Here is a 27,894-nt window from a genome sequence, read left to right as displayed (position 1 = left end):
TACAAGCATAAGCTTGTGTGGAAAGGAGTGCAATCTCTGCGCTCTTGATAATTTCGCAACTTCGCTAGACTGCAAGGATACCTTGATGCTGCGCACTGTTGCTTTCAGTATTGACTAACTGTTTGTCCTTGATGAAGGTGAAAGTGAATTAGTATGCATTTTCGATTTCTCGTATCATTCGCCCACAGTTTTTGTGTTTTATTGCCCGAATTATTGTGGCTCGCTTTAAAGATGAATGTCATGCTTTGTTCTTAAAATTTTCTGTGATGACTTCGTTGAATACGCGCAGATTGCGTGTAACGTTCTTCCTGAAACGAACGCTGCGTTCATAAAATTGGCTTGCTGAGGTTAATGAGTTTTAAAAGTAAAAGTTCATAAATTTGGTTGAGAAAACGCGACGGAAATGGATATAGGCTGCTCTTCCAGCGTCTAGTTTTGAGAAGTTTTTTGCTTATTATGTAACGAAGAATGATGAATAACTCTTTTCCCATTTAAGGAGTTGGGCCAGTTTAGGTTTAAAAAAATCGTTTTGGCTTAAATATACGTTATGTTCTTGAAAAAATTACTCATTTGGTGGAATAATTAACAAGAAAACCCGTTAACTTCGGCTGCACCGAAGCTAATATACCCTTCATAGGTGCATTTCTTTTAGTAACTATTTGTCCAGTTTTTTATGGAAGCTATATGCTATAGTAGTCCGATCTGAACAATTTTTTCGGAGATTATGTTATTGCCTTAAGCAGTAATCCATGTCAAATTTCGTGAAGATATATCGTCAAATGTGAAAGTTTTCCATTCAAGAACTTGATTCCGATCATTCAGTTTGTATGGCAGCTAAATGTTATAGTGAAGTAAATTTTAAATGTGTTTTTATCGAAACTGGACTACTGGACTTCTAATTGAAACTTAAGCTAAAGCTTTTAAGTAACTTTCTAGTCCAACACATAGGAATTTTTTGTTATTATTGAATTTTTTTACAAAAACATACATATGTTCCTTTATACTTCGAGATTTGGCGACCCTAGTGTTCCCATCTGGCAACTAACAACTTTATCGTAATGTTCGACATTTTTGATGATATACAAGGTCTGTCGCAAAAGAAACAAGATTGTTAAAAAAAACAACAACAAAAAATTAATATTTTTCAAAAGTTGTATTTTTTTATTCAAAGTAGTTTCCTTGTGCTTCGATACAGCGTTTAGCCCGGTCAATTAGCATTTCAAATGAGTGTTTAAGGTAATTTTTCGGAATGCGCTTGACAATATCGGTCGTCGCCTTTTGGATAGCTGAAATGTCCTGAAACCAGTGTCCTTTCATGGCAAATGAAGCTTTCCAAATAGGTAAAAATCACAGGGTGCCAGATCACATGAGTAAGGTGAGTGATTAATGGTTAATTTGGAGTTTATTGTCAAAAAATCAGCGACAAGCGTCGACCGATGACACGGCGCATTATCGTGCAACAGGCGCCAGGACCCTGCCTCACGGTATTGTGGTCGAGCACGACGAATGCGTGACAAAAGACGCTTCATAACACCAAGGTAAAACACAGAATTAATCGTTTGGCCAGGTGGGACGAACTCTCGGTGTACAATACCCTCGGAATCGTAAAAACAAATCACCATTGTCTTTATTTTTGACTTCTGAAGACGACTTTTTTTCGGTGATGGCTCGTCTGGATGCTTCCATTCGGCACTTTGACGTTTGGTTTCGGGCTCATATTGGAAAAACCACGTTTCGCCGCCAGTCTCAATCGAATATTTGTAGTTTATGTCCTTTCTCGACTCCTCAATCAAATCCGTACAATGTTGGATTCGTAGCAAATTTTTCTCTTCAGTCAATTTGTGCGGAGCAAACTTGGAGCACACCTTCCGTAGAATATATCTATCAAAATGCGATGAATGGAGTCTTTGGTGATATTTTACTCCATTTCCATGTAACGCAAAGAAGATTTCGGCTCATTCTTAATAAATTCCTGCACTTTTTCGATATTGTTTTGGGTAATCACTGATTTTGGCCGACCCGACTTCTGATCGTCACAGAGGTCCTCACGACCTTCTTGGAATCGCTTAAACCACTCATGCACATTACTACGGGATAGGCACTGATCACCATAAACTTGTTTCATCATTTGAAATGTTTCAGTAAACGTTTTCCCAAGTTTAAAACAAAATTTAATATCTGCTCTTTGCATTTTACGACCGATGACCAAAAGCTGCTGTCACTTTTTGATCGATAACATCTATTGTAGTTATCCAATTGTCTTAAAATTTTTACGAAATGTCAACAAGAGATCAAACTTTTTATTTCATATACCCACCAATAGGTGGCGCCACCAGAAACAGTTATATTTAAAAAGTTCTGTTTCTTTTGCGACCTACCTTGTACATACTCAGAATATTATGGCATACGAGCGCTATTTGTGTTGTTTGCAGTTACTTAAAATATTCATCTCGGCCAAAAAAATTAAAATAGTTTGCGAACATTTTTGCACGTTTAGTTTTTACAAATTTCGACGGAGATTATCTGAGCAACAGTGCATTGAGGAACTTTATTTAATTTTTACCGCTGAAGTTCCATCAAGGACCAGTGTTTATCGATGGTATGGTGAGTTCAATCTAGATGGTAATGATGCTGTGTGAAACTACTATTGCCAGATCGTCATGTGACTTATCGTGAGATTTAGAAAACTATAGGCATTAGTTTTCTACATTTTATTGTAGAAATTTGTCTTCTCGTTGGATCTCGCACAATTGTCAATAGCTTAAAAACCGCTCATGTTGATTGGACGAGAGAAATGTTAAAATAATAGGATAACGGTGCTTCGAAACACGTCTATGACAACGTGACAGCTGATAAATCGTGAAAGTAAGCAGCAGTTGATTGGGTGTTCCAAAACAAAAACTGGTCACGCACGAAGTATTTCCAAGCAAATGGCTGCCTGTTTTTTCAGAAAAACTGAATATGTTGCAACCATACCAATGGAACAATACAGAGCAGTACATTCTGAGTAGTAGACATCCACTTCAGCTCTGAGGGTATTCGACGCAGCACCCCAGGGGTGAGCAGATAATAGGTGGAGAAGGACCTGGATACACTTGGAATCTCCAATTGGCGCTAAACCGGGAAAATTTAGAACGACTGGCGTGCTGTTGACAACTATTTTCTTGCCAGTTGTCTTTAAGAAATCAGGAAAACCATTCGCCGAAGATGGATCTCTCTTCACCACTACAATGTGAGCTCTCATACATCGTCTGAATCAACTGTATTTTTCAGCACACAAAACACCGATTTGATGAGTAAATCACCGTAAAGTCCTAAACTATGAGGTCAACGTTTTGCGTCGCTTGAAGATGCGGTTGATGTGTTTAGAAGTTTAGCTTAGTTTTGGAGATATTTCAATCAATATAAATATCAGAGTGGCAATAGTGCTTCGAGAGTTGATTCATACGCATGCAAAAGTGTATAGATTTTAATTAAGAATTTTTTGAAAAATAATAAAACGACTTTCGATGGAAAAAATTTGGTTTTGTTCTCAAATCTCGAAATACAAAAGGCAACGTTGAGTTACTGTCAAAAAATCAGCCGAGTCGGAGTTAGTTTTGTTAGAAATTAATTCGGTGCCAGCTCTGGTATTGAAGCAGAAAATATTGGGTATAAGAAAGCTGTCGTCGCGATGGGTACCGCGTTTGCTTACTTCGGATCACAAGCGCTGTGACGCTACGGTTGTTTGTAAGTCCTAAAACTAAAAGAGTCAGATATAGGGTTATATATACCAAAGTCATCAGGGTGACGAGTAGAGTTGAAATCCGGATGTCTGTCTGTCCGTCCGTCCGTCTGTCCGTCCGTGCAAGCTGTAACTTAAGTAAAAATTGAGGTATCGTGATGAAACTCGGTACACGTATTTATTGGCTCCATAAGAAGGTTAAGTTCGAAGATGGGCAAAATCGGCACACTGCCACGCCCACAAAATGGCGAAAACCGAAAACCTATAAAGTGTCATAACTAAGCCATAAATAAAGATATTAAAGTGAAATTTGGCACAAAGGATCGCATTAGGGAGCGGCATATGTAGACGTAATTTTTTTGGAAAAGTGGGCGTGGCCCCGCCCCCTACTAAGTTTTTTATACATATCTAGGAAACTACTATAGCTATGTCAACCAAACTCTGTAGAGTCGTTTCATTCAGGCATTTCCATAAACAGTTCAAAAATGGAAGAAATCGGATAATAACCACGCCCACCTCCCATACAAAGGTTATGTTGAAAACACTATAGACGTAATTTTTTTGGAAAAGTGGGCGTTAACCGACCCTACTAACATGATGACATGTACGAAATATGGCTGAAACTACTAAAAACGTCAGAAACACTAAATTTTATGGAAGAAATTGCAGAAGGAAGCTGCACCCAGGCTTTTTTTAAAAATTGAAAATGGGCGTGGCATCGCCCACTTATGGACCAAAAACCATATCTCAGGAACTACTAGACCGATTTCAATGAAATTCGGTATATAATATTTCTTAACACCCTGATGACATGTACGAAATATGGGTGAAATCGGTTCACATCACGCCTTCTTCCAATATAACGCTATTTTGAATTCCACCTGATGCCTTCTCTGTATAATATATATGTACATTAGGAACCAATGATGATAGCGGAATAAAACTTTACAAAAATACGGTATTTGAAAAATATATAAATGACGGATAATGAAATCTCGATTATCACTTTATCATGCGAGAGTATAAAATGTTCGGTGACACCCGAACTTAGCCCTTCCTTACTTGTTTTTAATAAATTTGTTTGTAGTATTTGTTTCGATACTTCCTTTTATTTATGACTATAAAGATAAACAAGTTTAAAGTATTTAAATAACCAGTTTCATTGGTTTTTATTAAGTTAATATAATAAACATATTTAAGTAAAAATTAAACTAGGCACGAAGCCTAATCTCGTTTTTTTTCGAATAGCAAATATTTATGCGAGTTCATATTTAAAATCACCGTTTTTCCAAACGTATAATTTTTTAATTCTAGTAATTACTTTTTAAGAAATTTTTTTAAAATGTACGGATTAAAATCGATGTCTCTTTTGCGAGTAATTGATGCTTACGAGTATAAATGTAATAAAATTCGGGTTTCATGTTTGGTTATTAGCAAGACCACTAAAATGTCCTTCTTTTCACTCTTCACCCTTAGCGTTGTCACGCTCGTTGCCGCCGGTTCCACCATCAGCTGCAGTAAATCCGCAAAATTTCCACTGTGGCTTGGGGTCGTTATTACAACTTACTTCAGCTGGATGTTCCAACTTGAAGAGATTAGTGTAGTTTGTCAGTATCTGCTCTAACGTTGGCACCTGTAAGTCCAGCCTCTTCATGTAGTGCCGCAAGTAGCTACAAATTGACTCAGCGCTGACGCCAAACGGTTGCACTATTAGATAGGCAGCCACTAACGCTATGATTTGGGCCTCCACAAATGGCAAGAATTTCAACTAGTAAAGAAACGAAAAAAAAAAAAAAACAATTTATAATAATTACTAAAACCCTAAATGGAAAATCAACTGATTCATGTTATAAGACGCATTGTGAATTAGCATTTTTTTTAATGTTCAACCTGTGAATAAATATACTATTCATGCTTCCGAAGATAGAAGACCAGACCTCGAGCCTTAGTCATTCAAAACCGCATTTATTTGTAATTGCCGATCTTTGATCGCGTAAAACCAGCCGCAAGATACTCGGTTTAAAAATAATCTCGCCGCGTTGCTATGGTATACATTTTATACTATTATTCATTATTGAATTATTCAATACAGTGAAAATTTTATTTGCGAATAAAGGCGAACACGTGTTTTTCGGTTTAAGAATCCATGGGATTGTACTTGGAGTTTAATACCATGTTCAGACCGAAAATTTAAAAGATTAGATTATATTTAAGCATTTCATAACCCAACAGTGTTCTCACTGCCGTTAGAAAAATCAAAAAACAGCTGTTATTGTCATTCAAGAATTCACATCGCTTAATATTTATCAAAAGAAAAGATTGTCATATAGTATTTTGAAATAAAAAGACGTTTTTTTTTTAATATTTTCCATATAATAGAAATAATGGATGCATTTTTTCATTTGTTAAGTCGATTTTCAGATGAAATTAGATTCATTGCTTTAAAAAAAATTGTTTGTTTACATTTTTTTCCCTTTGTAGTGTCTAAATCAGCTGTGATAATGTAACAGATTTCCAGTGCTGACAAGTAGATTGCGCAAAATCAGAGTCGCACAGAGAGATTTAGCGTGGATCAGTTTCAAATAATTTCAATGAAGTGATTTGGAACTGTAATTTTTGTATGGCGAAATCTTGATAAATTTTTAAGAATAGTGGGTTAATCCATTCAACAGCCGAAATCGTGTGATTAAGTGTCGGTCAGAACATGGAATAATTTGAATATGTTGATACAAACAAATTTCTTTGGAAAAAATAACGAATTTAAAGCTCCTTTCTTAGAGTGTGGTTACCAGCCTTTCTGTCCAGTCAATAGATTGTACTTAATAAACATCAAAAATGTGCACGGTTAATGGAGATGTCCGCTCAATAGAGCGTCCATTTAATAGAGCTTTCACTGTATTTGTATTTATGAATTGTTTTACTATCCTTTCTTCTAAATTGGTTCAAACTGGACACAGTGTGCTAAATTCGGAGTCCATCGCGGACAAACAACGTGACACGTAATTTTTATATATAAAGATTAAATCTTTTAGTCTATCTGCCCATTAGAAGTTAACACTCTTTGAACAAAATAACCGATTGGGAATCCATTGCACGATTCCACCTTTAGAATGCAATATATTTCAATATAGCCTCATTCGATAACATGATAAGGTATAACATGTCTGAGAAGTAATATACTCACGGGCCGTATATATGTATGTACATACCATATTTAAGAGGTTAAAGAAAAGAATAAACCGAACTAAATACATTATCTGAGCCGTAAAAAACTCAATTTTGCTTTTCTACACTTACTTCAATCACTTTGCTTTCCTCTGATAACTGCACCTTAACTTTGTCGGTACTAGAAATATCACCGCTAGCATCCTTAGTTTCAACACTGTCCCCAAGCGTAGGGGTTTCGATTGTCTTTTGCACTGTTGCAGTTTCAGCTGCTTTTTTAATGTCTGAACGTTCGGCATGCGCTGCTTCCTCTGACGTTTTTTCGTCTGTCTTGTTGCTTTGGTTTGTGACTTTTTCGTCATCATCGGTTTCGTGTATTTCTACAACGTCATTCTGATCTTCGATAATATCCACTTCGTCATCACTTTTGTAGCCATCAATATCTATAATTTGTATGTGATTAGTTTTGTCGGCATTAGTCGAATTTTCAGTATTATCTCTCTCCCTATTGGACTTTGTCGAATCTTTCGGCTTATTTCTCGTTGAATCTTCCACAGCCACCTCTTCCACATCATTGTCATCCTCATCATCAATATCGTTATCTTCAGTTTCATCGATTAATATCTCACTGGTCTCGGAATTAATTGACGATGATTCGCGATCTCTTCGCTTGTTGGTGGTTTCTTTGATTCTAGTCTTTAACAATAATTGCTTCACGCCAGCTTCTTTCAACTTACGCTCGAGCTGTTCAATTGTTTTGTTGTCCTTTTGTTCGCGCATTTTCGTCTGCATCAATTGAGTTTGCATATTGCGTATCGTTTCCTGCAGCACTTTGATCTGTTTCTCACGATAATCATTGTCGTATTTGATGTCGGTGCGAACGTGCGACATTTCGCTACGCAAAGCTTCTAGCTGACAGCGCAGCGAGTCGTTTTCTTCCTGCAAATTGATATATTTATATCGAGCGAAAATGTGAGAAACAGAACATTTTAAGGTTAATATATTTCAAATAATTTATGATATTTTTTGGTGAAGGATAATTCGAGAGAACGAAATCTTTTAGCATTGCTATCCTGCACAAAAATTCACTCCATAATGCTTAGCGCCTAAAGTCAGAAATTGGATATCGAGCCATTTTTAAAGAAATCAAGTCATAATCAGTATGCACCATTCACAAGAGAAATTCACATTCCTGTTGTACACTCTCAAAAATAGCTAATGTCAAAATGACGGCCATGTCTGCGAATTTTAGAAAAATAAAGAATGATGGCTTTTGATGTTACGTCAGGATGCCTCGAAAACTGCTCACAAGTGAAAGAAAAAGACTGACGATTGAAGGTACAGTTGGCATTTTAAAAGAGCAGGACATAGATAAGAAATATTGGTAACGAGAAAACTGTCAGCGCAATGGGTCCCGCAACTACAAGTGAACCATTAGAATATATCACAGCAGTGTTTGTCGCTATTTCAACGCAATCTGACGAAGTTTCGGTGTCCTTTCGTGACCTTCGGTGAAATATGTATCCACTAGAGATCAAGGAATAGTCAAAACAGTGGATTTCACCTGGGAAACTTGCTCCAAATAAGGCCAACTGTCCTATCGACCGGATATATTCTGGGATATACAAGGTGAAATTTACATCGGCTAACTGAAGAAGCGCAAAACAGTGGCATGGTTCTAATACACCGTTTGATTGGGCCGTTTCGAGGCTGATTCGCAGAAAAAGCAATCGCATTCGGGTTTACACCGCCGCTGTAGTCATGCGCAAGTTGGTCGATCTAGGGTACGAACTGCTGCTCCATCTACCGTGTATTCCGAATTTGGGTCCATACGACTTCTCTTTGTTTTCAAATATGAAAGAAGTAGAAGGTTATCGTCAACACGACTGCTTGCATTTAGTCAATTTAGAGAAGTTGTAGCATAGGGTGTCTCTTATTTTTAGCGCTCTTATACTAAATTGAACTATTGTAGATCAAAAACTGCAAAGGGTAGAAATAAAAACAAGGTACCCACCTTCAAACTCTCCGCATCGTAGCGTGTTCTCTTTGCGCTGCTGCCCTGATAGTTCCGATCGTCGTCAGACATTTCCATTTCATCATCCTCAATCTGCACGGAGCGTAATTCCTGTTTTATGTACATCGGAGCAATAATTAGCACAGGAATTTATATATTTCATATTACTGCTTTATAATAAGATTTTAACTATAATTGAAGAAAATTTGACTTTGTCAAGTTTCGAAATGAAAAGGAATTTGAAAAAATCCTAAACTGAGATTATATAATTTTTCGCTCTTTACTTATATAATTTTGGCGCATCTTCAGCCCACGGTTCGTTTGTTTGTACTTACCTCAAGTTTGGAACTTTCAAAAATGATATTCGTTTAAAAAAAATATTTTTAATACGAACTCACGTTTTAAATGGTTTGGTTTCTTGTTTTAATAGTTCTTTTTAACTTGTAATAAATAAAGAGATTAATGTTGAGGCGAAAAAAGAAAAATAATCACCATGTTTGTTTTTGTACTTATTATATATGACAACCAATTTGAAGCGATTAAACCGAAATTAAAATGTATTTATACATGTGTATGGAAATACATGTACAAACTGAGTAAATAGTTTTACAGTTAAATATAAGTATGTATGCAAATATTTCAAGATACAACGGATACTGAACACAGTAATTGATTACAAGTCATGCAATGCTACATATACATAGTGTCTGCGTATGAGTGATGTGAGGGTGAACGGTGCATTCAATACTGAATTAGTGCATTTTACAGAACCAACATTTAAACATTTTGAAGAAACAGTTTATTAGTAAAACATTCAAGGAAACGCAAATAAAAGACGGGCAAGACAGACTCAGGAATAAAAAGACAGGAAAGCCGATAATACTTCATAAAGGCAGACAAAGGTACGAATCCATTGTCAAGGCGGTATAAGGTAAGGTCGTACATACCGAGTTCGTCCATTTAAGCACATGTTAATTTGTGTGCCGTACTCAATGCATACATTATAACGCGATCTAGAAAGACGGATATCTTTATATACGGTATGTGGGACTAATGAAAAATGTATATCGACTTCGTAAATATTTTGTATCGATTGACAACATGCCGGTCGAAGCACTGTGACCTAATTTTAGTTGAGTAATAAGATATAGAACGGAAATCAATATACTCTATATATGGGCTCCGCGACCAGCCTACAATACCGAAACATATCTTAATTCATGTCGCTCTCAACCCAAAAATATTCCTCAAAATGAATTGCGAAATATTTTTTATAGAAAAACATATATATTTTAGAAGTACTGATGTTGAAAAGAAGTTCATGGGATTGAAAATTGTATCATATGAGAAGTAGACGTAATTGTGGTCCGATTTGCCCATTTTTAAACTATTATAAGGTGTTCTGTCATCGTGGTATTCTACATTTTTATTGTTGATGTATGTTCTTGTTGATGTGGTAGATATTTCGAAAACTGTGAAGAAATGTTTCTAGATATGGCAATTTACATTATATAATGGTAAGGAGAGAGAATAAGTGGTTCTAATAGGACCGGGAGTGAATTTCCCGAAAGATTAAGTGTCATTGAGTGATTCTTTGTATAATCTCTTTTGAACTCTTCGTCTGTTGGTGGATGTTGGTGGATAACTCCATGAACTGAGTTTCAGTCCAGGTGTGTTAATCGTCATATTTCAAATATTTAAGAAGTCAGGTAATAGATACTGCTCAAAGTGTATTTCCCTTAAACATAGGCTTAGGAATTTCGAAGAGCGGGTTTTTCTGGCACAAAAACAATAATAACCATACGCTAATCTCAAGAATCACAAACTTTAAAGATATACGATCTATTTACATAGAAATTATTGACATACATTAAAGCTATCTAGATACTATGAACAAAAACCACGCTAATATGAACTTTATCTACAATATATCACAAATAGTGTGCAATTACTAGAAGATATTACTGGCAAAGTGCAAATGTATATGATTGCATTAGAAACTTGTAATGTCTCATATGTAATATATATTAACAAATATTATTGATTAGTGTTTTGAAATGAAAATTAGGCAAAATATAAAAACAGAGTTTTATCCATACAAGTCACCACAGAACAATATCAAATGCTTTAGTGTAGCTATGTACATAATTATGTATGTTTGTAAGTATATTATATATATGTATTAGTATATTACATTAACCCACACACAGAGAGACACACAAGCGTGTATGATGTAATGCAAGTAATAGAATTAAGAATTCTCTTGTTTTTTTTTGTACGTACCAATGCCAGCTTCTTCCACTGATCGATGTTTTTTCTTTGGGCTTTGGTGAAATGGTCCCAAACCTTCTTGTGACTTGCAGCACTGAACACTTTTTCAATCTGAGTGACTGAATATGCAATTATAATAATAACAATAATAAAGAGGGGAGAGGGTTGGTTGGTTGTTTGATTGATTGGTTTCTTTGCTTGCACGCTGGCTATATACTTCTGTTATTCATAGATTGAGTACTTCTTTCATTCAAATTTAAATTTAAAAGGAAATGCATGTTTTGCAAATAAAAAACGTTAAAAAGTAGAGTGTAATGGCTGAAAGGCTATACAGAGTCACGAGGAAAATATTTGATTCTTACGGCAGTTGATTTTCTATAGTTACCACTAATTCCGGACAAACTACATACATCAGTCAAAGAGCTTCCTTCGCTCTTCGAGAACTTATATGCTTAGCATTAATTTACAATTTACCTGTCGCTAGTACTTTTACAAACCTTTACGCCCTTTGTTGTTTCCATTTCTTTTCAAAATTTTGCATGTATTCCGAAATTGAAGTTACCTTTAAAACTAAAGTCGGCGCAGGCATAATATTTATATGTATGTGTTAGGGTCTTGCAGTTACTAAAGGCAAAGTCATTTAATGTGGTTTTTAATAGTCATTAAAATAAAACTGGCATACGCATATTAAATTCTCAAAAAAAAAAATGTCACATTTGCACTTTTAACAAACTCGGAATGAATTTGCCTTTAAGCAATTTAAATTGGTCGATTTTTTCCAATTTTGAAAATATTAAATAACACTAAATTCAAATTAATAAAACAATGGGTATTTATTGCTTTGTGACTTGAGAAAAATAAATAAATAAAGCATTTTAATGTTTCTGTCAAATGTCATTTCAATGTTAGTACTATGAGCGACGTCGCCTTAAAAACGCAATTTGGAAAATATTCCGTTTGCTATAAAAAGTTAAAAATTCACAGTAACTCATTGCAAAACTGCGCCTACCACCCTAAATAAGTATAAAGCGAGCAAATGCAGTTACTCAGCGCCGCGAAGTTAAACTAATTTTCAACTACTTTGAAGAAATAGGCAAGTCAAATACTTACACTGTGCGGACATAGTCAGCATTTGTTTGCGGTAGCTTTCACGCGCTTTACGTAGATCATCTTCCAACTGCTGCTTATCAGTATGTAGACGCCGCACATGGGCGTGTGTGCTTTGTATCATGGAGTAAAACATGTTGGCATTGCGTTTTGTGCAGTCGCCGCGCTCCAGCCAAATTGCAATTGTTTGTACGGCTTTAACGAAAGTGTCGCCGCTACGCAAATGCTCGGCTACCATTGATGCTTCATGATCATTGTAATGTGGTATGGGTGGCGGCGATTGAGAACGTGTACGATCGATAGACAAGCGTTCCTTGTGCCGTTGCTCACGTTGCAATTGACGCTGCTTGCACTCAAAATCGTAGAGATCATCGCGGGCTTGCGCGTAGTCAACATGTAGGCGTCCAAAATTTGACGGTTCGCTAGAGTTAGAGATACGTATGCGATAGCCAGAGAGATAGATGGCGCGGTCAACGGACGCTTCGTGACGATAGCGTATGTGGCAGAAATTCTTTTTCGATGTACGCAGTGTTGTGATTTCACCACAAGATTCGAATATTTCACGTACCAGATCCTCTGTACAGTTTTCAGGCAGACCGCCGACAAATACTGTGCGGCAACCAGGCGGTCGTTCTCGTGTGGTGGGGGGTGGCGCATTTGGATTGGGTGGAAACAGTATGGAATTCTTGGTTTTAATCACCTCTTTCATGCTGTTAACTTTAGAAAATATTTATTTAGTTTAACTTTTACATGAATTATTTAATAGTAATGTGTCATACCAGGGGCATTTGCTGCAACGGGTTGTCCATTGACACAGTTTTCGTTATTAGGCAAAGTGCCGGCAAAGCTAGCAGCATAATTTTGTTGCATTTGCTGCATAGCTGCCAACATTGCTGTCGGATCCATAAACATTTGATTAGTCACTGGCGTGGCCATTGCAGCTGCTGATGTTGATGCAGCATTTGTTGACGCGGCTGAAGGAAAGAACAAGTAGGGATTTGCTGTAATTCCAGCAGCTGTGCCCGTTGGTGGCATAAAACCATTCATAAACATATTAGCGCTGTGCACGCTCATTGTCAGCTTATCAACTGGCAAATTTGGGTCGGCTGCAGTGTGAACAGTAGTAGTTCCATTAAGACTAGCGTTTGCAGATATAGGCGCTGCCTCTGATTCAGTTTCAATATCCATTGGTGCGGTACCACGATTCGTCTTTACTGTGATTGGTGAATTCGAGGTAAATCTAGGAGCCGGTGGTGGTTCTGGTGTTCGATCACGCATATTCGTAGTTACAGCCATATTATTGCTGTTGGGATTGGTTGACACCGCATTCACTGCACCAACTGCGGTACTTATTGCAGCAGCCAGTTGGTTGATAAAATTCTGATTATTGTTTAGGGTGTTCCCGCTAGATATGGAACCGAGTAGGGGTACTGCAACAAAAACGCGAAAAAAATTCAAATGTTTACAATAGTAATCAAAACAGAAGAAAAATAATAAAATCAGCTGTTCATCAAAATAAAAATTCGATTAGCAAAGCGGCCGAAACAAGTGGAATGAAACGAAAAATAACAAAAGCAAAATGAAAGAAAATAAAATAAGAATAATGCGAAAATGAAGACGGTAGTAATTGAAAAAAATGAAGAGCTTGTAATTTTTGCAATGCACTAAAATATAATATTATTGTAGAAAAAAACCTTAAATTTTGAACAAAATGACTTCATGTTTTCAAAAAGTAGGATTATGCTTAAAAATATAGTTTAGAATAATTTCTGCAAGTGCTGGATTTTTACTACTTTTCACCGGTTACGTAGCCAATGTACTTACACATTTTTTCCAAGTTAGTATAGTTGAAATCCATTAAACTTTATAGCGTCTAATTGAACTGCTTCACAATGTTTCATTTGCAACATTTGGTTTCCCTTTTTTCACCAGAAAAGTTTCATTTATTCTTTATTTTGCCACAACGACTATTTACAAAATTCTCTATTTCTCAAATGAAAATATAATTTGCCAGTGCTGCCAACCGAACGTAATTGAACTAAGCGAAATTAAAATTTTTGACTCTTTTAAATATTAGCAAATTTTTTTAAATTAGAATATGTAAAAAGTTTCATTTTGAGCTAATAATATTAAAGTTTTTGAAAATATTCACGCCATTAAAAAGCTGTAAATGCAATAACGTTTTTTTTTATTAATATCAAAGGAGTAACAATAAGGTGTTTTGTATTTCGAATTGTGTAACTTCAAAAGGGCTGTTGAGCTCAATTTTTCAGTTTGCTTACGGATTTGTGACAATGCATCACTCAATTTTTAAAACTTTTGGATGCCAATTGATAACTATTTTCGTTGCGTTCACCCAGCTTTCCTGCACAATCCAGTGACGTACTATTTGTGTTGCAGGCATTAGAACCATTGCTTAGTATTTCGCGACACCTTTCGATAGATTTTCCAAAACAGCTGAAAATCTACAACAAAGTTTGTCAAAAAGAAAGATAGGAATAAGTAGTCCCATAATCACCACAATACCATCAACCTATACCATGTTTGCCGGTTTTCCTGAGTCAGGGTGGCGATAGACCAAAATGGGTTGCGCAAATCCAAAAACGCTGTAATTTTGCTCTATTTATATACATGTATTTTCAATTTTGGTTATGAAATTATCTCTGTAGAGATAATTCTACACTTTGCAATGAAAATATGTACAACATTTCCTTAAAAATTCTTCACCTAAAAACTTAACGTATTATTATTAATTTTTTTACAAGTTAGATTGGTTCTTCAAAAAAACGTATAAAAACACAGTGAGCATTCCTCTAAGTTTGTGCTATTTACAATTTCTCTGACCATTGTTCTTGGTTGTATCGGCAAAAAGGAAATTTCTTTCAATTTGGGCATATTTCACAAAAGTTGTGTTTTAAGCTCAATAAAATGTTGAGTTGTGATAAATGGAACAAAATAGTGTAAAATATTAAAAATTGTTTATTTTCAAACCGGGTAAAAACAGAATTAAGAGTGTATTTAGATTCGGAAAGTACATTTTAAATAATAATTAAATACATTGAATGATATATACTATATGTTATGAAAAGTGTACAAATAAATTTTCTGGCGGTATGATTTACACTTAAAGGAATACTGTTGCTGATATTTATTATTAATAATTAAAACACTGGACACATGATATCTACACAACAACTAGATTCTGTTACAAACTTAATAGTTTGTTGATGTACGCCTTTAAGACATGAGATTCACACATTTTCGATTCCATGTTTACGTTGAAAGCAACTATTCAAATGAGAAGATAGTCCTGTTTACCACCGACCTCACAATCATAGAAGACATCGGTTATCTGTGTACGACGAATTGTTCATTTGTTTTTGATTTAATCATTACAAAAATTGATGCAATTTAACGTTGTGCTGGTAATGCTCATTTTATTATTTAAAATAGGATTTTGGAGATGTTCAATGCGTTTGTTGATGGTGAAGCTAGTTTTCTTTTATAATAACTACTCGACATAATTAATTTATTATGAAATTTCATTTCTGAAAATTATAAAACTTATATTCAGTTTCCATTATTACACAATTTCTGGACATGGTTGCTTATTTTCTACTAAAATGTGTTGTGGTGAAAATTCATTATTTTACCATTCTTAAAAAGAGGCACAAATATAAAACTAAGTTTTTCTTACATTTGCCAATAATATCAGTCTTATAAAGAATCTACGTTAAAAATATCTGATTTCATTTAAAAAAAATATTGAAACTTTTAGTTTAATCAATAATTTTGATGAAAAAATTTTAGCAATTTTAAGCAAATAATAACATGCAACCATTTTCCTGTCTTAGTCTGCCATTTTTATCGCAATAGAAACTAAACTCCTGCGCAATCTGACAGTTGCCAGTTGACGCCTTTCAGCTGTTGCTTTGTGCGCACCTTTTTAGCTAATAGTTTTGGTACATATCCTTTACCATATTGTTTACAAAATTCTTGGCTGTTGCCAAATTGACAATTAAACTAAGTAGAAAATAATGTAATTTTTATTAATAATTAATTATAAATGTAAAATTTTTTGAACTAATAATGGTAATAAAGTAATTGACAATATAGACATGTGAGAAGTAATAAATGAATTGTTTCATGAATAACGTCAAGCAATAATTGTAACCATTTCGTAGGTGATTTTGTTATTGATTACGGTCTTACTACCATGAATGTCTATTTCTTTAACATATTTGGTTGTAAAGTGATAATAATTATCCCTGCATGTGCTTCAATCTAATCATTTATATTTGACGTACCATTTGTGCTACAGGCATTAGAATCATATGTTTAGCCTTTTGCGACACCTTTCGGCAGATTTTTCATAACTACCGAAAGTCAACAACAAAACATACCAAAACATAAAAGTGATTCATCTGTAATTAGGTTTTTGTGGTTCGAGAAAATTTCAGAATTGCGTGTTCTAATAATAGTAATTATATTAAAACCTGAAATATAGAAGTGGTTAAATATATTACCCGATAATGTCTGTAAATACGGCACACGCCAATAATGGAGTGTTGATTCATGCCGGAGAGTAGTAAGTAATATAGTTAAATACCAATTTTCCTTTGAAATGTAATTCTGCATACTGAGGAACATTAATTTGTTTAATTTATTTAGCAGGCAATATTATGTAAAGAAAGCTATATTTTAAATAATATGTGTGCACATTCTTTTAGCTGTTTAATCTATATTACGTAGATTAGCTCTTTTGATGTATTTACGTCAGGTTGTAAAATAAGATATGACGTATGCAAATTCTTTATTACTACTTTATTCGCAATGCACATACATAATATGTTCTAACATTTCTTTTTATCCTCAGCATATTACTGCATAGTGATGGCGTTACTATGGATTTCTCCGGTCAGGATAATCCTGTCTTTAAAGGCTCAAAGCAAGGACGTATTTATCTGACGTCACACCGGCTGATATTTAACAACAAAAAACCGGCGGATCAGCTGCAATCTTTTAGTGCACCTTTTATAGCACTTTCAGATGTAAAATATATATTTATATATAATATGTATAGATACATTTGTACTAATATAACGTTTTTTTATGTATATTAGGTTGAGTTGGAGCAGCCAGTCTTTGGCGCCAATTACATTAAGGCCAAGGTTCGTGCGCAACCAAACGGAAATTTTATTGGCGAGGTAAAGTTCAAGTTGCATTTTAAGTCCGGTGGAGCGATTGAGTACGGTCAGGCTTTGCTACGCGCTGCTAGTACTGCTCAAAGCAATTACCATCGTGGTGGCGCTCCAAACGATGATCCACCACCATATACGCCAGCAGGCGCTTGGCATGAGGCTCCACCACCGGCCTATCAGCCACCACCAGGTTACTACGGTTGGCTGCCTACACATGAGGCGTTCAGTGGCCCAGCCAACGGCACGGTGTTTGTAAGCGATAATCCACCACCATATCCAGGCATTGGCGGACGTAAGTAAAAATGAAATATTATTTTTGGATAATTCTTTATACGTGGAAATCGTGTAAGACTTCTCGGCTTTTGTTACAATAGTGTGCCGCTTATATATGTACATATATGTGTAGTTAGTGGTTTCGGTGCTTTATTGCTTAAAATATATATATATATATATATATATATATATATGTATGTATAACACTTTGCTTACATTACTACTACTTTAAGTCACTTTAAACACATTTTCAAATGCTAACTTTTGTGTCCCTTCTGCCACCATGCGCGTTTTCGCATACTTAGCACCAGCTTATACACCACAACCATATGCGCAACCCGGCTATAACCCACAACAGCCATATGCAGGCTATAATCCACAACAGCCATACGCTGGCTATAATCCACAACAGCCACAATCTGGTTACAATCCACAACAGCCGCAAGGAGCTTGCAACCCACAGCCTCAATACGGAAACAACGATGCACCAGCCTGGAACGGCTTTTCAGCACCACCATCCGAACAGCCACAACAACAACCACCACCTGGAAATCAGCCACCACCCTACGCGGCTGGTGGATACGGCCAACCAGGCGGTTATCCTCCGGGCGCCCCCGGTGCCTACAATCCATCATATAACCCCGGTTACAATCCGGCTTACAATCCCGGCCATCAACCCGGTGGCTATCCTCAGCCGGGAGGTTACCCACCACCAGGCGGTGCACCAGGTGGAGCTGCGGCCGGTGCAATGGGCTTTGGCATGCCACCAGCAAGTAAGTAAATACTAATCTGTGCATTTAATAATGGTTACAGTTATTCCGAGTCAATTTTACTTTTTCATCATAACCTAACATTATCTAAAATTTGGTATCAAACGAAAATTCTTCAATTTCTAACACCAGTGCATCAATCACACATGTCTTAACACCTGTTATAAGAACCTCGAATTTGAAAAGTATTTATTTAATTACTTTATTTTGTAAATTTCGCCTGCAGTGTTTTAAAAAAGAGTCGCACAAGTATGCAACCGCCTAAACTACAAATATTTAACGTCGCAAAAACCATACGTCCAAAAATCAAATCCCTCACAGGTACTATACGATCTTTTGAACTTCTGAGTTTTGTTAATTGTTAATTTTGAACTTTGAAAGTTGCCAAAACACACACAAAAAAGCCGAGAAGCTACACTCTTTCTCACACGCAAACGCGCCCACATATATTCCTTGCATATATTTTACTTAAACGCTTTAACTTTCATTGTCTACAGGTAATACCACATATTATTACTATCCGTACTATACACCACAGCCTTGTGTCAATTTTGCGTTTATACCAATACCAGTTATTTTCCCGTAAATACTTTTTCTCTGTGTGTATTGTGTGTTAGTACATGAAGAAAGTAAATTTCAATACTGTAAATTAAAAAAAAAAATGATAAAGTTGATTTAAATGTAAGCATTGTTATGCATTTTGACATTTCTAACTTTTATTCTGTTCTGATTTGCTTTGTTCATATGAAAAGTAGCAGTTTTAGTATTTTTGAAGTTATTCGAATTTAATCATATTTAATTTCACAGATTCTAAAGAAGCCGAGGCAATGGCCAGCGCCCAAAATACAACTTACAACCAATATTCCAATAATGCTGCGCCGAGCGACTTGCCACCAGCCTATGATGTATGCATTAATTATCTGTTATTTTAAAAGTTATTAAAACATTTAATTTTTTCATTTAGGCTCTGCCACCCAACTATGACAGCGCTAATAAGAAGAATCAGTAACTGTTACAATAACAGCAGCAGTAAATCTCTAAATACATTTGTTCACAATTTTTTACATAATGTCTAACCTGTAGAGCAACTCCACAAACTACGTCACAACTTATAAAACATAGACGAAAATATGATTTAAGTAGTAAAAATTGTTGCAATATACGGTTAACTAGCTGGCAGTGTTGCTTCGGTTCATAGTGTGCGAGTTTGACACGTTTCTTATTCATTCCGCTGAACTTGCGCGTAAAATATTTACATATAATATATATATACCATTTATATACTTATATAATATATGCATTCTTTATATGTTTCACATGTAAACCTTATATAAACCTATTACTACTCTATATCTGCATGTTTACACACACAGCATACACACATACGAGAATGTTAATCAAATTAGCTTCAATAACCAATTAGTACACTTACCAAATATTATCAGAGCATATTTTACTATTTTGTTAAAAATAAAAATCGTTTAATAATTAACATGCAAATTATTATATTGTTACATGAAGCGCCAATTAATTACAAATATTCTCAATTAAAATTACTAAAAAAGTTAATCTTCAAAATTCTTAGCAAAACTAAAATTATTTATACAGTATTTCCTTGTGAGCGATTGGCTATGCTAAACATTGTTTTGTAAAATCTTTGTATTATTGAAACTGTATATATTTTATTGCCGTTGAACTTGTACGCAAATATGTTTTTATTTTATTATTGTATTTATGTATTATATAATCAATCCAATTGAAATAAATAAAGTAAGCCTAAGCTGAAGTACTATAGATCTTCAATTGTAAGCGATTCTACACCGAAGGCGGTCGCCGGTCCCACGACAGTCGAGTCTACTAGCAAGCTAGCCAGATTTATATCCTACTAAGCGCCGTTAACTCGACAGTCTTTCTCAATTTAATTTGCGGAATATTTGATGTATTTACAACAACAACCACAACAGATGGTGAGCTCCATATATCAGTGGGTGGGTGTTTCCATCGATCAAGATAGACGATAGTTGCATTGCCAAGTATTGGACACTCTAGCTTAACTGGCTAGCGCAGCAAGTTAATCTATAACCTCACTTCCATCTGAGATATACCATACCATATCATAAGCTCATAATTCGTTCCCGCGACAGCCGCTTCTACGCACCGGTATTTACCCGGATTTTATCGGGCCAAGGGCTGTTTTTTCGGCGATCTAACCCCGTTTGGTTCACATACGACGAATATCTTCATAAACTCTCCTACAGTGAGTGGTGTGCCTCTGTCAAAGTTCCACGAATCGCAGACAAAACGATGCTTTATCAGACTTGAACAACCCATGGGCAAATGTGCTACGGATACTTAAGATTGATGTTTTTTCCTTGCTACTTCTCTGTAAGGCAAAGGGCCTCTAAAATGTTGCGTTATTATAAACGGTTAAAGACTGTGGCCTTTACGCCATCACAGGTGATTCGGACATTTGCTGACCGATTCTCCTTGCTAAATTTCCAGTCAAGCGACCTGCTGGTTACTCTGGTTGGTCTTTTGTTAGACTTATGGCTTATGGTTTTAGGTCAGAATATTCGACGCATGATTTGTATAAAGGGTTTACAATCTATCTAAGCCAGAGGCCTTATTGACACAACCTCATACATTCTAGGTTTTATGCTAAGCAGCTAGAATAGGGATAAATATGATGCCTCAAATTATCTTATTTATCATATATGTGCAACCTTTAATTTATAGAACTTTATTTATTGGACGATTGAAGGTGGCATGATTCTAGTCTAGTCCCCTCAGAACAATGATGAAGGCCTAAGTTACAAAGCGGTACAATATATAAGTTCGAAAGAGTTATTAGATTCACTTTTCGCCTTCAGTATGAAATATTTCAATCTTCCTAAGCGGCTTCTGGTGTCACTTAACGGCGAATGTAAGCGATATGGTGAGCAATTGGTGACTTTTTGATTCCCCAAGCCAATATCAATTGTTAAAGGTCTTGAATTGGTTCAATAGTTACCGAATAATATCAACAAAAGGACCTGTCAATAACCGCTAGGGAGAGGTGAGGGTCCATCGAGTGAAATCTTCTTTTGTTTCGGTCTGTATTTAAACTACTTAAAGGGCTACATAGTCACACACTAAGTTCAGATGACCGCTTGCATTATTATTTTTGAAGGTCAGTGGAGCTCGGAGTAATTTTATCCGTTAGTTTTTAGTAAATTAATGAACGTATATTGATATAAAATGACGTTGAGCAATACCACAAGCTATACCTATTGGGAAGGACCTATCCGAGCCGTTCCATACCAAACGAAATTTCAGACAAGGCGAATTCTGCTCTGCGACTTCTTCAATCTACTCCTGGAGAAAATAATTCAAGCTGCAGAGCTTAAACGAGCAAGTACAATCTCCTATAAGAATGATATTGATATTATTGGCCTGAACATGCGTGCCGTTAGTTCTGCTTTCTCCAGACTGGATAAAGAAGCGAACCAAATGGGTCTGCTTCGAAATCCAACGCAGAATAGCTCTTGCCAACAGGTGCTACTTCGTACTCTATAAGTCACTCATTATTCCTGTCCTGTTATATGGTTAAGAGGCATGGACGATGACAATATTTAATAAGTCGACGTTACGAATTTCCGAGAAAAAGGTTCTGCGGAAGATTTATGGTTCTTTGCGCATTGCCAACGGCGAGTGTCGCATTCGATGGAACGATGAACTGTACAAGAAATACGATGACATTGACATAGTTCAGCGAATTCAGAGACAGCGGCTACAATGCCTAGCTCAAGTCTTCCCAGTGAAGGAAAACACTCCAGCTCTGAAAGTATTCGACGCAGTACCCGTCGGGGGAAACAGAGGAAAAGGAATCTCCTAGAATCTCCAATTGGCGCCAAACAGCTGGAAGGAGAAGCCACTAAAGAAGAAGAAGATATTGATATACAAGTAAAAATGATCTAAAAGTACCAAAAGTGGATATTAGAAACAATCATATTTAATAAACTTCCAGAAGACTACTTTGTAAAGGGTTTAATAAAAAAACAATAATAATCTCTGCAGGTATTTTTCTTATTGCTGTACGGTATTTTCGTGAAGACATCATGCCAAATGAAAAAGTTTTCATACAACAACTTGAGTAGCTTCTTAGGAAGAAATGACCATGTGCAAATTTAAGTTCGATACACGTATAAACTGTCGGATCTGACTAAGTCAACTCAGCATTCATTAATAAAAGTAAAAAGTGATCCATTTTGTGGTTCCCTAATTTTTTAAAGATAAAACACAGAAACTTCAAATCTAATTGGAGTGTTTATTATCATTCGAAAGAACATTCTATGGCATTTATTTTTTGAAGATTATTTCTTTCAAATGTTGGCCGCGGCTACGTTTCAGATGGTCCATCCGTTGAGTCCAATTCTCGATGACTCTTTCGAGCATTTTGACTGGTAACAGGCGGACGACACACTTGATGTTTTGCTCCAAGGCCTGAGTCGAAAAGGGTTTGTCCGCATAGACTTTAGACTTTACATATACTAACATGAAAAATCTTACGGCCCACAAACCACACCAAACCATTGTTTTTTCTGGATGAAATTGAAGCTCTTGAATCTCTTCAGGCTGCTCTTCGTTCCAAATGCGGTAATTTTTCTTCTTTACATACCAATTGAGCCAGAAATGGGTCTTAGGCGCTGAACGAAATTTGTCTCGAAAACGTAGGATCTTCTTGGAACTTTTTAAGAGCCCATAGAACGAAACGCTGTCGGTTTGGGAATGTCGAGTGGCTTAAGTTCTTGCACAATCACTCAATTGTTATGTTTTATAGAGTCTCCGCCTTTCCTTCTCGCTGTTATAAACTTCGTCGCTAACTTAATATATCCTGTTCAGGGCTAAAAATTATAAATTATTTACTATTGAATAAATGCTTTCGCAATAATTGACAATATTATATATCATCTTCATAAGAAGGATCTGTTAAACATTTGGTAAGATATTTAAGTTCTTAAGTCATACCCTAGTATACGTACTTATTACTACATACCCACTTATATATGTATTGATCTATTTACCTTAACATATAAAGATATGTCAGCCTATGTATTTGCCAGTGTTAATGCCCCCAATGCCGTTAGTTTATTCTGCAGAGTTCTTTACTATGTGCTTCCTTAGTAAAGCAGTTTAGACGTCATTACGTCGAGATATCTGTTTACACATACATTACGTCGCGTCGAGATTTATTTTTCGTTTTAATTGTTTTATTGATCGCGTTTCCAAATATTTATTCAAAACAAAGTTTTCAAATTTCGTTTTAATGTTTGTGCTTTTCACAAGTTTTACTCGTAAATAAGGAGTGCTAAATCGTGTATGATACATTTTGAACGCGTTTTTTATTGTTGTTGTCATTTAAAAAACATATGGAAATTTCCAAAAATGAGCATACAGGATGAAAGTTTTCCACATGACGAACTCTTCGAGGCAGACCTCTCACCCACGCCACTTAATAGGTTTCAGTTTCCACACCGCCTGCGTGAGCGGCAACAACAAAAGCTGTACAACGGTGAAATTCCCAAAAGTCCACTTACTTTGGTGCACAATCTCAACATATCCAGCTCATCTGCTGACCAAACAATCTCCTCCGCAGAATCCGCTACAGAGCAACCACGCAACGCTGCCATGCTAAGCAATAATCGCATGATTAAGAGTGATCAAACTGATCTCGCTAACATGGGTGAAACACGCGCACAGCTGCTTGGAGGCGAACATAAATCGCGCTCTTACCAGGACATACATTCGGAATACACAAAGCGGCGCTACAAGCATGTCGAGAGCAAAGTCGGACAATATATCGCAAATATACGCAACGAGGATGAGCGACGTCGCAAGATGGCCCGCTTCCAAAGGCACCGCTCCATGCCCGTGGCACTGGTGCACGATCCGCAGGCATTGAAGAGGCTGCAGTTGCAGCGTGGCGTGACCGCGATGGCGGACAGTTTGAGCCAAGCGCTTGTGCGCGTCATGGACGGTGTTGAAGAGGAGGAGGACCAAATGGAGCAGGAAGCGAGCGCAGAGTTGTCCAGCAGCAATTTAACGGCGCTTACATCTGCGACTATGTCTACACAGAGCGGCAGTGGCGGCGCTGCTGATGACGATGACGACGACGATGCAGAGATTAACCATACACAGCAGACAGACTATAGTGAGGAGAACGTTTTGTGCGCCGCTCATAAAGTTGGTGCAGTGGATAAAGCTACTTATACGCTCTTACTGGACGAACGCGATCGTTTGCAATCGTACAATGACTACCAGCAGTTGAAGCTGGATGAGAAGCAGAGTGAAATTACGCGACTGAGACAAAATGTGGACTTCTTGCGTGTACGGCTGAGTACCGCCGAGGATCAGCTGAAGCGAAATGTTAGTGGTCGTCATACATTGAACGGCATGACAAGTGGTCCGCTTGGGTACAGTCACTCGAGTACGTCTGGTATGCCTTATTGGGGCACCGGACGGCAATCATTGCAGGGTTTGCTTTATTGCGCCACAAAAACTACGAAGTGGACACAGACAGAATTCGAGCGCCACTCGCCACCACCTCCACCACCGCCATCACCATCTCCGCTACATGTCGGTCTACCAAATAATGAACTGCAATTATTTGTGACACCCGACTCGCCGGACGCCAATAATAACCAATGCGTGGAGGGAACATTAGAGGTGTGTGAACGGAACATTAAGAGCGTGGCTGCCATACAACCGATGTCATTGAATTTCAGCAACTATACGGATGGGTTGAGTGCTGAACGGCGTTCGGCCAAAGATAAAGGTACGTGGCGTCAAATCAGCTAAAATATATCTTGCTTAATCCAGTCTTTTTCCCTGTAGCCTCACTACGCAAGCGCAGCAACTCTCTTAAGTTTCGAGAAGCACAAGCTCAAACGGTTGCGACACACAACAGCGATAAGTCACAACATAATTCGCGCACAAGCCAGCCGAGCAGCTCCGATTCGGCCATTGATGTCGGAGCGATTGAGTTGTCTTCATCGCCGAAACCAGCACGCAGTAATCTCTACACAGTCGAACTTAGTGAACATACGACGTTTGCGCCGAAAGTTCGCAGTTTACATTATAATCGTGATCAGCGAACTCCTTCACCGTCGGGTTTGTATATTGCACATTGTTCCAACAGTACCGCAATGGATATCTCAGCAGCCGTAGACGCTACGCAAGGCGCGCGCAGGTCGGCGCTTCGGAAGTGTGATGGCGCGGGTGGCAGGTCTATATCGCGACGCTGGTTACGTTTGTTTGGCAGTTGCATGCGTTGCAAGAACCCTCGGCAGATCGAACGTGAGCAATTCGCTCTACAACAGACTTATACACAAATTCCGTTGCTGGAAAGTACTTTCGATAGAAGCGCCATACCGTTGGCCTCGAATTAAAGCGATGCCATTCATTGAGTTTAGTTTTTTTAATTTTTCATTTTATTTAGATTTGGTCTATTCGAAACCCGTTCTTGAATTTGGGAGTTTTTGTATATTTCTGATATTAACTTTAGTTATTTATGTAGTAATTAGTTACTTTTTGTTTCGTTTAAAAAGTTACTCTTTTTGTTCAAATGCCATTAACTTACCGCTTCAATAAATAAAAAGCTTGATTTTCGAATGTTGGGAAATCGATCCTAACTAGTGTTCGGGTTTTATCTTGATGTTATACGGAGACAGCGCTCGGTACTATAAAATCGAAAAAGGGTGATGTCTTAATCACAACCTATCAAAATTGTCTATAATAATTCTGTTGCTATATGTTTCTTAAACCCTACCTCTTTGGTTTCGTAGTAGTTTTGCTATGCAGAAGAAATAAGGACGCTTCCAGTGGCAATCCGGCGAGTCATGCATATTTGAAAGTTTTCGCGTCAGATTCTACAGAGTATAATTTATCAACTGCTTTGTCTTTTTACGCTAAACTCTGACTGATACTCATTTGTGATTCTACGAATTAATGTTTTTTGTCTTCTTCTTCTTCTTATTTATTGGCGTAGACACCGCTTATGCGGTTATAGCCGCCAGTCGTTCTTCCTTTTCGCCGTTTGGTGATTCTAAGTGTAACCAGGTCCTTCTCCAAATGGTCTTTTCAACGGAGTAGAGGTCTTCCTCTGCTTCCCCCGGCGGATACTGCGTAGAATACTTTCACTTTTTAATCCATACGGACAATATGACCTAACCAGCGTAGCCTCCGTCTCTTAATTCGCTGAACTATGTCAATATCGTCGTATAACTCGTACATATCATCGTTCCATCAAATGCGTTATTCGCCGCTGCTAATGCGCAAAGGACCATAAATCTTCCGCAGAACCTTTCTTTTGAAACCTCTCACGTTAACTTATCAAATATGGTCATCGTTCATGCCTCAGCACCATACAGCAGGACTAGAACAATGAGTGACTTATAGAGTTTGGTTTTTGTTTGTGGAGAGAGGACTTTACTTCTCAATTGCCTACTCAGTCCGAAGTAGCACCTGTTGGCAAGAGTTGTTCGGCCTTGGATTTTAGGGCTGACATTGTTGTTGGTTGGTCAACAATGACGTGGAAGCCTAGTCGCGAGTGGGACGACAAAAAGGCAGCTCTTTTTCGTGCTGTCGAAAGCAGCTTTGAAATCGACGAAGAGATGGTGTGTGTCGTTCCTCTTTTCACGGGTCTTTTACAAATTTGGCGCATAGTTAATATCTGGTCAGATAAATATTTTGGTGATTTGCCAGGTGATAAGTCCAATCAGTTTGTTGAAGGTTTAATCTTTCATGAGATGTTGAGGGGCATACATAGTTGGCGCAGGTTGTGGAGTCTCCCTTTTTGTGCATTGGGCAGAGCACACTTAAATTGCAATTGTCGGGCATAATTTCGTCCCACCATATTCTAAAAAGAAGATTATGCAGGCTCTTTATCAGTTCTTCGCCGCCGTATTTGAATAGCTCGGAAAACCAATGGTTTCGTTTGCAGCTGTACATAAGAATCTTGGAATGCCGTCCCAAAGTTACTTTATATGGAGTTGCTGACGAGTCGTCATTTTAGTTTTTTGAATAGCTAGAAGTCACAAGGAGTAAAATCAGGAAAATACGGTGGTTGTGGTATGAAATCGGTTGAAAATTTGGCTAAAGGCTCACGAGCAGTCAATGCAATATGCGACGGTACATTATCGTGCTGCAAAAACCAAGAGCTGTCGACCCATAATTCTGGGCTCTTTTTATAAACAGATTCATTCGAAAGACGCATAACATTCAAATAGAATTCCTTGTTGACAGTTTGGTCGGAAGTAACTCGGAGAGCACAACACCTTGATAATCGAAGAAAACTGTCAACATAACATTGACTTGTGACCGGCCACGGCA

At 37.1% G+C, this 27,894-nt stretch overlaps 4 protein-coding genes across 8 annotated transcripts in view; 3 read left to right on the top strand and 1 right to left on the bottom strand.

The window, feature by feature from the left end:
- LOC126762710 (39S ribosomal protein L20, mitochondrial) overlaps positions 1-27,894 on the top strand; it is a 366,701-nt gene that overhangs the window by 77,702 nt on the left and 261,105 nt on the right. The window lies entirely within an intron of this gene.
- Positions 4,867-14,287, bottom strand: LOC126762678 (ecto-NOX disulfide-thiol exchanger 1). The gene is made up of 7 exons (XM_050479597.1): positions 14,106-14,287; positions 13,061-13,711; positions 12,285-12,998; positions 11,187-11,293; positions 8,904-9,014; positions 7,022-7,828; positions 4,867-5,492 (listed from the first exon to the last, which is right to left on the bottom strand). The coding sequence occupies exons 1-7, from the start codon at positions 14,137-14,139 to the stop codon at positions 5,184-5,186; spliced, it is 2,733 nt and encodes a 910-aa protein (XP_050335554.1). The 5' UTR covers positions 14,140-14,287; the 3' UTR covers positions 4,867-5,183.
- LOC126762701 (WW domain-binding protein 2) lies at positions 16,676-20,311 on the top strand. Of its 5 annotated transcripts, XM_050479648.1 has the most exons (7): positions 16,678-16,869; positions 17,158-17,332; positions 17,405-17,774; positions 18,061-18,142; positions 18,197-18,528; positions 19,333-19,430; positions 19,490-20,311. In XM_050479648.1, the coding sequence occupies exons 1-7, from the start codon at positions 16,814-16,816 to the stop codon at positions 19,532-19,534; spliced, it is 1,158 nt and encodes a 385-aa protein (XP_050335605.1). In that variant the 5' UTR covers positions 16,678-16,813; the 3' UTR covers positions 19,535-20,311. The 5 variants fall into 5 exon arrangements, with proteins under 5 accessions (XP_050335608.1, XP_050335605.1, XP_050335607.1 ...); XM_050479647.1 differs by having other exon boundaries at positions 16,679-16,869; positions 18,061-18,528; XM_050479651.1 differs by lacking the exons at positions 18,061-18,142; positions 18,197-18,528; positions 19,490-20,311 and adding an exon at positions 19,023-19,107 and having other exon boundaries at positions 16,676-16,869.
- On the top strand, positions 23,689-26,195 carry LOC126762685 (protein swallow). The gene is made up of 2 exons (XM_050479614.1): positions 23,689-25,339; positions 25,399-26,195. The coding sequence occupies exons 1-2, from the start codon at positions 23,884-23,886 to the stop codon at positions 25,950-25,952; spliced, it is 2,010 nt and encodes a 669-aa protein (XP_050335571.1). The 5' UTR covers positions 23,689-23,883; the 3' UTR covers positions 25,953-26,195.

This window comes from Bactrocera neohumeralis, chromosome 6, assembly GCF_024586455.1.
Source record: "Bactrocera neohumeralis isolate Rockhampton chromosome 6, APGP_CSIRO_Bneo_wtdbg2-racon-allhic-juicebox.fasta_v2, whole genome shotgun sequence".
Lineage (NCBI taxonomy): Eukaryota > Metazoa > Arthropoda > Insecta > Diptera > Tephritidae > Bactrocera > Bactrocera neohumeralis.
This window is presented reverse-complemented; position numbering and strand designations above follow the sequence as displayed.